Source organism: Vipera ursinii (genome assembly GCF_947247035.1).
Source record: "Vipera ursinii genome assembly, chromosome: 2".
Taxonomy (NCBI): Eukaryota; Metazoa; Chordata; class Lepidosauria; order Squamata; family Viperidae; genus Vipera; species Vipera ursinii.
In genome coordinates this window covers 255266495-255279108 of record NC_139513.1, presented here as the reverse complement: position 1 = coordinate 255279108, position 12614 = coordinate 255266495, and the positions used below count along the sequence as shown (strand labels likewise).

The 12614-nt window shown below is 34.4% G+C and overlaps 1 protein-coding gene across 1 annotated transcript in view; it reads left to right on the top strand.

Annotated features, from left to right (window-relative positions):
- ADGRV1 (adhesion G protein-coupled receptor V1) overlaps positions 1–12614 on the top strand; it is a gene marked incomplete at its 5' end in the record, with an annotated part of 249459 nt that overhangs the window by 107393 nt on the left and 129452 nt on the right. The window contains 11 exons of the mRNA XM_083351665.1: positions 596–828; positions 1662–1810; positions 3528–3729; positions 4410–4629; positions 6153–6392; positions 6750–6899; positions 7594–8067; positions 8703–8846; positions 9749–9920; positions 10810–10945; positions 11281–12128. Of these exons, the coding sequence (XP_083207791.1) occupies positions 596–828; positions 1662–1810; positions 3528–3729; positions 4410–4629; positions 6153–6392; positions 6750–6899; positions 7594–8067; positions 8703–8846; positions 9749–9920; positions 10810–10945; positions 11281–12128 (2968 nt within the window). The remainder of the gene's footprint in view (positions 1–595; positions 829–1661; positions 1811–3527; positions 3730–4409; positions 4630–6152; positions 6393–6749; positions 6900–7593; positions 8068–8702; positions 8847–9748; positions 9921–10809; positions 10946–11280; positions 12129–12614) is intronic.

Genomic DNA, 12614 nt, shown 5'->3' with positions numbered 1-12614 from the left:
GTTGCCTCTGATCTTTTGAATGTGTCTTATATAGCTTGTTGAAAAATTCACTGTGAGATAATAAGTTGTTATTATTTTCTTTGTAAGGATGAGAAAGGTTATGCAGCTGCTTAGCACACCATCTAGTGTTCAAAACTCTCCTAATTACTCAACTTATTTTCAGACCTCAGTTTCACCAAAAGTTATTGATGTTGGAATTAAATTTATGAAAGTTGAAATCATTCTTTATTTGGAATCAATTCCAAATCACTGCATAATATGAAAATGTAAAATATGCTCTATAGTATTATTTGCAAACTTGCAATGTACATTTCTTCTATTGTCTGAAGATAATGTTTATAACAAACTGTAAGAGTTGTAGTATAGATCAAAGAACAATAAACTGTGCAACAATCCAAATGGTATGGGTTGTTGTTTTTTCTCTACTAGAAAACAGATATCCGAGTTAAATTATGTTAGTAGAATTCATTAACATGAATGCTTTCCCGGAAGGGGCTTGGACTAGAATTCTTGTGGTCCTTCTAATTCCAGAATTCTTTGATTCTGTGCTTATCAGAAGGTACATTTCATCTTAGAAAACATTTGTCTCCAACAGGCTAACATCACAGTTGTCCGTTCTCATGGATTTTACAGAGAAATTCACCTTTTGTATAAGATGTTGAATGGGACTGCAGTGGAAGGCTCAGACTTTGGTGTGACTCCAGGAGAGCTTATTTTCAAACCCACTGAAACTGTTAAAACTATTTATGTTGAAATCTATGATGATGATCTTCCAGAAGGTCCTGAGGATTTTTCAGTAGTTATTACAAAAGTAGAATTACTGGGAAGGTAAAAAGAAAAGCCATATTTTAGAAAAAATATTGACTAGAGTTATTAAACATAAAATACCATTTAGCAAATCTTAGTATCTTAGTTGATTTTCTGATCAAGATCTAAAGTAAACATGAATTTAATATGGATGTACCTTATTTTACAGTTCTCTTGCAATCCAGAAATGCAAAAATCAGTCTCTTTCTAATAGTAATAACTTGTAATTTGGTGTTATTACTGAGGCAGTCACAGGTACTCCTCAGGTTATGATGGTAACAGAGACCAGAATTTCCATCAATAAGTGATATCATAAAGTGTGATATCACGTGACCACATCACTTAGCAACCCCAGTCCCAGTTGTTATTGTAACCCTGATTATGTGAGTTAGTAGGAAGAGATGGGAGTTTGAGGCAAGCAGGCAGGTTAGAGCTGCAGGTTAGAATTAGATCAGAAGGCAAGTGTTGCAGGTAAGTGCTAGGGAATGCAGATGGGGTTGTGGGCTGTGCTTAGGAGTATGGCAGAGTTGGAGGGTATTAGGAAGTGCAGGTAGATGTTGCATGTGGAGGTGGGTGTCACAAGTGGGCACTAGAGATCATGGGGGGGTTCCACAGGTGAGGGTGTGCTATGGGCAAGCAGAGTGTGGCAGCAGTTGTAAATGGGGCTGGCCTAAATATTGATCTTGTAACTACAGAGGCTTTGCAACAGCTGGAACTTCAAGGACCATTAAACCCCATCATAATGAATGAATATAACTTGAGAATTTTCTAATATGATAAAATAAGAGCATACTGTATGGGGACATGAATGTATTGCCTTATTTATTATCTTTCTCTTCCTATACTTTTGCAAGTGGATTTGATTTTACAATAAAAGAAAATGGATTGCAGATTGACCAGTCACCTGAGATAGGAAATGCTTCAGTAATAAGAATCATTATATCAAAAAGTGACAATGCAGAAGGCATCATTGAATTTGATCCTTCCTATGCAAGTCTTGAAGGTATAGTAGTTCCTAGTGCATTATTTTATTTATTTATTTATTTTAAAACATTTCAGGATCCAGCAAGAAAAATGTTCTTCCCCTGGCTAAAAAAATACTAATTGCTTTCCCTTTATTTATTTTCATAAACTATAAAATTCCTTGTTTCATCAATTAAATAATTGAGTATTTAAGATTTATTGAGCATATAAAATCAGACTCATTATATCATCTTGAGAAATAATTCTGAATCACTGCAGACCACTATTTATCATTATCTAAATGAACATGAACTTTTTAAAAAATGAAAAAAATACTAAAAATAATCAAATAAACAACAATATTAAATTCTCAATTTCCTCCTATTGTAACTGGCAAATGATTACATCAAATTATTAATAAACATTCAAATTGTTTTTGGTTACTATCTAAATCAAACATTGTTCCTTAGTAAGCATGTTACCATTGCTGCCAAGTTGGTTTCCCAGTCTGTTATTGTAGGCAAAGTATCTCTTTTCTAGTGTGAACCAAATTTATGCTTTTGGCAATCACTGTATATGTTAATAAAATTGTGATATATTTTATTTACTGTCCTAGAAAGATTTCTACTAGAAAAAAAACATCAAGTTTAAATTCAAGCTTTGTTGTTAAATGTTTTTGAATAATGCTTTCTAGTACTTTTGAATCTGTTTACATGACTACCAAGAGGGATAAAAGTTTTTTTCTATACCACATTTCCAATTTTTATTTCTATATGCTTTATCCCTATTCAGGGACGCGGTGGCTCAGTGGGTTAGGACGCTGAGCTTGTCGATCAGAAGATCGGCAGTTTGGTGGGTCGAATCCCGAGTGCCACGTAACAGAGTGAGCGCCTGTTACTTGTCCCAGCTTCTGCCAACCTAGCAGTTTGAAAGCACGTAAACATGCAAGTAGAAAAATAGGGACCACTATGGTGGGAAGGTAACAGCGTTCCAGCGTCTAGTCATGCCGGCCACATGACCATGGAGACATCTTCGGACAAGCGCTGGCTCTTTGGCTTTGAAACGGAGATGAGCACCAACCCCTAGAGTCGGAAACGACTAGCACGCATGTGCGGGGGAACCTTTATCCCTATTCATACCAGTGCATTATTGGAGGATAATTGGCAGGAAGACACACAAAGAGGGAGGGAGAGAGAGTTGGAGGGAAGAAGGAGGGAGGAAAGGAAGTAAGTTCCAATTTCCAATGCTCCCTGCCAATTTCCCAGAAGGAAACTCAGTGGAGAGCCAGAATCAATAATATCAACCTTGTTCTGTATGACTCTACATTTTGTGGCCAGTTTGGGCTTGTGTTATTCCTAGTTCTGCATTTTCCATTTTCTAAAATAATAAGTATATACACGGCTTTTGTCTGTGGCTTTTACTGTGGATCTTCCTGTAAATAAGGCAAGGCCTTCTACACACATAAAATAAGCCAACGTTATCAGATTTCAAGGATAAACATAATTTTCACAATTATAACTGTATCCCAGTAATTATATTTGTAGGCATTTGCTAACACAGGCTGAACATTTAATTTTGTGAACTTGAGTGAATAATAGAGTATTTATATCAATTTATATAATCATGTTTTTTTTTATGCAGCTATGATTTTGTACTCTTTTGAAACCAAACTTTCTGGCACTTAGAAGCTTATTTAAAAGTTTAGAAGCTTACTCCTGAGTAAGACCTTGTAATGCATTCTGTTTGTTTTGTTTCAGTGGAAGAAGATGTTGGCTGGATAATGATTCCAGTATTTCGAAGGCTAGGAAGTTATGGTTTTGTGACAGCAGATTTCATATCTACAAGTATTTCAGCTCTTCCCGATGGGATTGATTATAGTATTACAAATAATTCAGTTGTGTTTCATCATGGCCAAATAGAGAGTTTTATCAGCATTTTAATCATAAATGATGAAGAAAGGTAAAGCTCTTTTTCTTGTTTTTCATTCACTACTCTACAATTATTCAAGAATTGTATTTAACAGTCAATGGCATTCATAACCAAGTCAGCAAAACTTGATAAACACCATTGGTCACAGTATGATATATGAGTCATGGTGGTGCAGTGATTAGAATGCAGTACTGCAGGCTAACTCACTGCTCACTCCAGGAGTTTGATTCTGAATGGTTCATGGTTGACTCAGCCTTCCATCCTTCTGAGGTCAGTAAAATGAGGATCCAGATTGTTGGGGGCAATATGCTGACTCCATAAACTACTTAGAGTTGTAAAGCACTATGAAGTGGTACATAAGTCTAAGTGCTATTGCTATTGCTATAAATACAGTTAAGAGTGGTGATAAAACTAAGTTGTTCTATTAAAAAAATAAATTTAAATCATACGACACTTCATTACTTACCTTATTTTTCCAAGACAGATGTTTAAATTACAATTTCTATCTATTTTTTTTTCTAGAAGAGTTAGTGGTGTTATTATCAATTACTTCTTTTTGTCCTCATCTATAACTTTAAATACTCCATGTATGATAATCATTGATTCTATCAATATGAGCTGTAAAATTACTGGATGTTCATATTTCAGTGATATATGGGATAGTGTAACTTTGGTGACAAACTATGTTTCATTCTTTGGTTTCTGATCAGAGAAAATGCTGAGCAGTTTGAAATCCAGCTAATAGGTGCCAGTGGGGGAGCGGTTCTGGGACCTCACCTGGTGACTCAAATAACTATTGCTAAGAGCGACTCTCCACATGGGATTGTCCGCTTCCTCAATGAAAGCCAAATCATTCTTCCCAACCCTAATGTCTCATTAACACTGTCCTTGGCACTCGAAAGAGCTGGAGAATTGATAGGAGAGTCTCAGGTATGTCTATTCTCTCTTTCTGTTTGTTTCCTTCTCTTAACTGCTCTGCCTTTAATTAATTAGTGTTTATTTAACTCTTTTTTAAAAATTTTGTACGCTTCACTTGTTTTCTAGAAACAAAATTAAAGTTTTGTTTCAATTAAAGTTATAAACCAGCAGTCATTGATTTGGATAAGATTTAAGGCAAAACTTTCCAGTTTAGTTACAGAAAGGAATTTGTTCAGCTGATCCTTGTTTACCTTTTACATGGGCTCAGGGAGGTTCTCAACAACCTCTACGTAGCTCTGAATGTACCAAGAATAATTTAACCTCCAATTTTATTACACACATGTATTACCCATGGCAAAGAACCTTATGATATTTTTAATTTCTCAAACATTAGAAAAGCATGTTACTAATAAATAGACTGAAATAATGTGCTAATATATGTTTAGAAAGGAAAGAGATGAAAGTAATTTCAATTTGATAGGTTTCCACTCACCATCCAAGCTCTAAATTATTAGTTTCTTAATATTTATTTATATCTCACTTTATTATTTACTGAATTCATAGACCTATTGTAATGCTGCTTCCTTACATTGTTTACATGTTAATAACTTTGGAAATTTGTAATCTTACACTGGAGTAATCTTATAAAAAGATTTATGCATGGAGGAATGAACTGTATTTTGTGTATATAGATAAACTGTTGAATTTTTGTACTCTGACTGTTATAGTTTATGATCAATGATTACACTTGCTTATTTAGTATTTTATTTATGTACCTAGTTTCACTAGAGAGTACCAAGTCACAAATATAGATTTTTATGTAAGCTCATGTTTCAGATATGTCAACACGTCTTGATTTTAACTATCATATGTCCCTCCCATTAATGCAGCAATTTTATACAGTTCAGCAAAATTTCTTGACTTGAAAATGTTTGCCTGAAGTCTAATGTAGAGAAATGTAGTTTTAAATGAGATAATTGTGGATTTCAGAATGCACACTCTGGCATGCTTAGCACTAACATATTTAGAATATCTGTTATTCTTCATTTTATGTCCCATTGCCAGATGGATAACAATTCTTGTTTTTATACAGAAGTGCCTTATGTAGCCTTATGGCTTGTAATGATTTACGCTGTAACAGAGAATCAGTTCCTTTTACTCCTAACTTTATGATTTCAACCAGAATTTCCCTAAAACAATTATTATTTTCACTTTTATGAAGGTTATTTCTGATTTTGCTGCTTCTCTTTTAAAATTTGCTGATTGGTAGATTTTCATATAATTTTACATGCACACATATATTGTGTTTCAGTTTTGGCAATATAAGTGGCACATTAATTAATTCATTAATTAAAATAAATTATTTCTGTAATCTAAAGCTCGTTAAACACTTAGCAAATTAATTGAACTTTTTCGGGAATACTCACAAAAGACTTTCATATTATACATTGACTAATGTGTACTAAGAATATTTTTTATGCTGTAACACTTTTATATTATCAATAATGCTTCCTTAAAATGTATGTCATCTGCAGATTAATTGGGACATTTTAGGACCTAATTCAGAGGTAATTTTACCTCCTCTGAATGGTGACATTGGTGACCCAGTAAATGGATCGTTCTATTTTGCGGAAACAGAAGGTGGCTTGCGACATATCAACTTGAAAATTTATCCTCATGAAGAAGTTGAAGTTCAAGAGATCTTCATTATTAGGTTGTGTGTTATGAGGGGAGAAACAGAACTAGATCCCAAGGCTGCCAATATAACAATAAAAGTAAATGATTTTATTATTAATAATAGTAGAACTCTTTTGAAGCTTTACTGTTTTATCTTTTATTTCTTTATTATTCTTTACTGCATCTTTTTATTAATGCTACAACATATACCGGTAATCATAAATATGGGAGGGGATCGTATCTTTTGTCATATCAAAAATACTATTGAAAATTATTGAGGTTTTTTTTTTAACACAGGGGGCACAAGAGTCTAAAGGTCTTTCAACATAAAATAATGAGCACCATTACAGCACACCATTTAAAAAGAAAACATATAATTAAAGTACTTGAATGTTCTGTGAACTGTACCACTAATAAGGAAACCCAAGTATAACCATTACTTTTCCTTAACCTAGATTTTAAAGTTTGGTGATCCCAATGGGATAGTACAGTTTTTTCCTGAATCCTTATCTCCAAAGATTTTTGAGGAACCATCAGCATCTGAAGGTCCACTGAATATTGTGCTTTTCATAAAGCGAATTCAAGGCATTATGGGGAATATCACGGTATTTGATTTTGGTAGTTAGTTGTTTGTCCAATATAATTTAAATATGAAGCATATTATATAGAGAAAATGTATATGGTATGCCATCTGTATTAGATTTCTGAACTTCCTGGATATTTTGTTTTTAAATATATAAATATAAATATATTTCAAAGGGATGGTTGTATGAATAACAAAATTTAAAAACTGATAATGACGTGGGGCTTCAAAGGAACTGAAAGTATGTTTATTTGTTCTGAGAATATGTGTTGTTTTCAAATTGTGAAGTCTGTAACATCTGAACTACCGCATTTTTCCATGTATAAGACACTATTTTTTCCTGTAAACATCCTGTTCAAAAACCAGGTGCGCCTTATACAAGTGCAGCGTCTTATACAGAAAAATAATGGTAACCTCCGTAGCCCAGGCCATGTCTGTGTAGGTTCTTTACATGCTGCTGCCATACCACCTGGTGCAGGGGTCAAGCCCCTGTGGGCTTGCCACTAATGGGAGGGGGGAGGGGGCAAGATCGTTGGCCAGCTGAGCTTCCGGATTTGCCAGCTCAGCTGTTTGGCGCAGAGAAACTCACATGCCAGAGCGTCTTATACAAGAGTGTATCTTATAGACAGAAAAATATGGTATATAAAATTTCATTTCATTGGGACTTGAATATATTGATCAAAGCTTCTTTGTTTCTTTTAATTTAATTGTTATAGATTTACTGGAAATTAAGTAGTGATTCTGATACTACCCATGATTTCACAACTGTGAGCGGTTCTGTTGTGATTCCTAATCTACAAAGGACTTCAGAAATTGTGATTTCCTTGTTGCCTGATGATGTTCCTGAAATAGATGAGCATTATGAGGTGCAGCTGACTTCAGTGGAAGGAGGAGCTGATTTGGATCTGGAGAAAAGCATTTCTAGATTCATGGTGGTTGCAAATGATGACCCATATGGAGTATTTGTTCTGTATGGTGAAAAACAGTCAGTACTAGTAGAGAAAGATCTCAGCCGACATATCCAGATTAATATTTCTCGGCATGCAGGGACTTTTGCAGATGTAATTGTAGAGTACCAAATTTCATGTTCCAATGAAGAAAAAGTAGTCACACCAGCCAACAGAGTGGGAAAGCTACATGTTAAAGCAGGCTCCAGTTATGGATTGAAAAGAGTGCCAATATACACACAGGTCTGTTATTTCCCTCCCCACTGAAAGATGCTTTTAAATCATGATTGTAGTGTTTTGTAATCAAAAGCAGTATTTTCTGAGCTGCATTTTTATTAAGTCTTGGTTTTAGTTTAGAAAAGTAGAACATTCCTATTTTAAGGTACATGAAGGAAAATGTACAGTACGGAGTGAATTATTCCTGCACATGCAAGGTTCTTGTGAAGCTGCTGTTTGAGGTTGAAAGACGTATCTCAAAAATATTATCCACAGTCCCTGACAATCATGTGTATCAAAGAAGGTGGCTAGGTTCCATTTCCTTAGCCTGTCTAGGTAATAAAGCTTAAAGAAGATCACAACATCTAGCTGTGGCTATATATTTCAAAATAATATGTTATAACAATATAGTGCAATAGAATACAACATGGTAGTTACAGATTTTAAATAAATAATTGTAATAAATTGGTAGCCTTAATTTGCTGGTATTTTCCATTACTTTTAATTTTAATTTTGTTTTCTATTAACTTTGGAGGGAAAAACTTGTAAAATTACATGACTAAATAAGTCCTGCTTGAATAAAACCTTTTAAAGTCTTATTTGAATGCTTTATCTGTAGATGTTATTTTTAATTGCTATGTTTTGTGATTATAATTTTCCAGGTATTTATTTCCCTTGACATGAATTTGACCTTGGAACTGATCAATGTAACCTTAGTTAATATTAGTGCCAATATTGCGCCTAAAATATTAGAGACAGCCAGGTTGGTTTGTTTTCCAATTCCCAAAGAAGCTGCCAATTCTCAGGTAACTAGATTTATAATTTCTAACAACTTAACAACCAGTGGAACACATTTTAGTTTATTGGACTTGCTGGCAGATGTTGAAAGATCTGAATAAATTACTTATAAAAAGGTAAAGGTAAAGGTTCCCCCGCACATGCGTGCTAGTCGTTTCCGACTCTAGGGGCCGGTGCTCATCTCCGTTTCAAAGCCGAAGAGCCAGCGCTTATCCGAGGACGTCTCCGTGGTCATGTGACCGGCATGACTAGATGCCAAAGGCGCACGGAACGCTGTTACCTTCCCACTGTAGTGGTCCCTATTTTTCTACTTACATTTTTTACGTGCTTTTGAACTGCTAGGTTGGCAGAAGCTGGGACGAGTAACAGGTCGACCATCTGGTCGACAAGCTCAGCGTCCTAACCCACTGAGCCACTGCGTCCCTCTAAATTACTTATACCATATTATAAAATCTGTATAATTTTTTTATTTTGTTTTTTTATTTCTCACCACATATTAGGGGGCAAACGTATGTTTTTTGCATCACCATTTTTCTCTCTTTGCAATTTGGTAGAGGTGGGAGGATGCAAAATATAAATCTGGTAATTTCTGCCTTTCAAATTATATTAAACTTAAGGTTATTTTAACTAGGTTTTATAGAAAAAGCATCTACTATACTTCATTAAATTTCTGATTGTCATTTGTTTTATATTGATATATATTTGCTGGTGAATTAAAACAAATATATGTTGTACACCTTAAATGAACCTTAAAATTTCAAAATACAGATTTATTGCACAAACAATGCATATTTCTAATACCAATAGCAGTACTCCATATGCAATTATTCAGTGCACATGCCTATAATTTTAGTTTGGTTAAACTGCTGCCATAATTTCTAACAAAAACAGTATTTTCTTCATTTTATAGGTTGCCTTTGATTCTATTATCTTGAGACTTATAAATATTACAGCAGGAACAACTGAAGCTCTTATAACTCGTAAAGGAACATATGGCTCCATTGTAGTAACTTGGAATTCTGGATATCCACCAGGGCTTATTCCACTGTACCTTCACCAAGGCAGTATTATACCAGCCTCTGGTAAGTGCCATGATTTTGCTACCCTTGAGGACAGTAGGACAGTTCAAACTCTTTGATAACAAAGAAAGAGGAATAAAGAAAAAAGAAGAAGAGAGAGAAAGGAAGTATGCTCAAGTTTCAAGGGAATCATTTTACCATGAACACTTTTTGTACCCTTCAATTGTTTTTAAAAATGTAAAAAAAAACCCAACCCTTGATTATTCCCTATTTGAATTTGGTTTATCACTATCTTTTCTTAACCCTTTTTTTCCTTAGGAAAGTAGATAGTTACGGTAATTGTTATAATCAGGGCATACTTTATTATAGCTTATCATAACTTGCTGTTGTGTAAAAGTTTTGATTTCTGGGATGTATATAGCATAACTGCTTTATCCTTTCCTTTTAATCTACTGCTCAACAATGAGCAAACCTGCATTATGAATCAGTGTTAAAGGGTCTTTTCCATCATTTCCTTCTGGTGCCTGTAGCGTATTTATTAATATAGAGGATAACAAAATACAGAGACCTGCAATTAGAATGACTGTGTCAAAAGAAAGCAAAGGAAGTACCAATAGTAATAGGTGTCCAAGCACCACTTGGTCACCATAGATATTTACAGATTCATCATCAGTCAATTGCAAATGGCAGCTTTACTCTAAATAGCTCACATACTGGAAGAATACCTCTGTTACCATCAAAAATCAACACCTGCCTATCCCAAGTCCTTGAAAAAGGACTCAATAGATGAATAAAAATGCCAAATCCAGTTTGAACATCTGTCTAACTGTGTGATGAACCGTAATTTATTAAATTTGTATGCTGCTTGACTGGCAATAGGTCATGATTTAATACTATTGCTCTTCAACATTACAGTAGCTTTCCATCCATCTCTTTTCCTTTTTCCTTCCAGGCACAGTTATTTTTTCTCATGGTGAACAAAACAAAACAATTTTATTGCAAGTTATTCCAAATGCAAATAGCCCTGAGGTGTTTGCTATACATCTGGCTGCTGTGCAGAGTAATGCATCTGGTGGGGCTTGTCTAAGGTAAGAAAGCTATCACTCAAGTTGAATATTTGGTTCATCAGCAAATACAACAAGGATTCCCCATCACCACCACCCATTAATTAATTGACATTCATTATTTCCTTGTTTCTAAGAGTTATCACATATCTGGAAATATTAATAATTATGGAACCAAAATACACAATTACTAAACTTATGAACTGGTATCTTCACACATTTCTAAAACTCCTTATTCAGTATGAGCCAAGTCTCAGATGGACCCAATATATGGATGGATCTGTCTATTGAGGATGAGTTAAAACTGTCCTGCCTTTATTTTTCCACATTCAAATGTCATATATTTGTTTTTATTTCAGATCAGATTTCATTATTGCTGAGATTGAGCCAATGGGAGTCTTTCAATTTGCTCCTAGCTCAAGGAACATTTTAGTGAGGGAAGATGTGCAAACAGTCAAATTAAATGTACAAAGACTTTTTGGCTACCAAAGCAACCTCACAACGGTGTTCTATCAGACCACTGCAGGAAGTGCCAAATCACTAGAAGACTTTGAACCTGTTCATGATATAGAACTTCTTTTTGGATTCCTTGACATTAACATGGTATTGGAAATCTTGGTAATTGATGACAGCATTTCAGAAGGGGAAGAATTTTTTTTTGTGAATTTAACATCTGTGAATGTTTTAGATGTTCAGGATCTTAATCCAGCTTGGAATCCACGTCTGAATCCAGAATTTAGCATTGCATCAGTTACTCTATTGGCCAGTGATATCCATTATGGAATTTTAAGTCTTAGACCAACTATTATTTATACTGAAGAAGACAGCAATAACATTGCTTCCAACACTATTCTGATTTATATCAGAAGGTCTCAGGGATCTGTGGGAAATGTCTCTGTAAATATAAAAACTTTTGGCGCAACAAATGCTCAAAGTGGGGCAGATACATCTCTTTTTGAAATTGTCCCTGTGGTTTCTAATCTTACCTGGGCAATCGAAGGGGCAGACTTTGAAGAGATGGCTCTGTCTGTCACATTATTGGATGGGGAATATGAAAGAGAAGTATCTATCAAAATTCTTGATGATGACGAACCTGAAGGGGAAGAATTTTTTTATGTTGTTCTTTCTGAACCTCAAGATGGAGCTCAGATTACAGAAAGCATGGATGAATATGGATTTAAAGGTTTTACCACAATAATTATCAAAGGTAGACATATTTATGTTGTTTTAATATATAAGCAAAATGCTGAGAGGAAAGAGAGTTTCCTTATAGAGTAAAATGGTATTGCTGTGCAAATAAATGGAATTAAAAAAATAATAACTCTAAGTAAAAAAAAGTAGCTGTGTATTTCAGAGTTTGTAATATCAATTATATGCATTCTTTCAGTTATCTGGACCATCATTTTCCAAGTAATTGTGACTAAAGAGGAAGAGAATTCCTGATAAATTTCTTGCCTTTGACAATATAGATTTAAAATGGAAACAGTGGTATTTGCATGTTTTCTTGATGGATGTAATAATAATTGAGGGGAAAGGATTATGATGATAACAATGTAGAATTCATATAAAGGGTCTGCTGAAAAGATCAAATTTATCTGATCAGTTTCATGTACTGGATAATATAAACAAGGCTTTTCAAACAGAAAGTAAGGGCAAATAAGGACAAGTTCATTAAGGAATATGGATCTGAAGT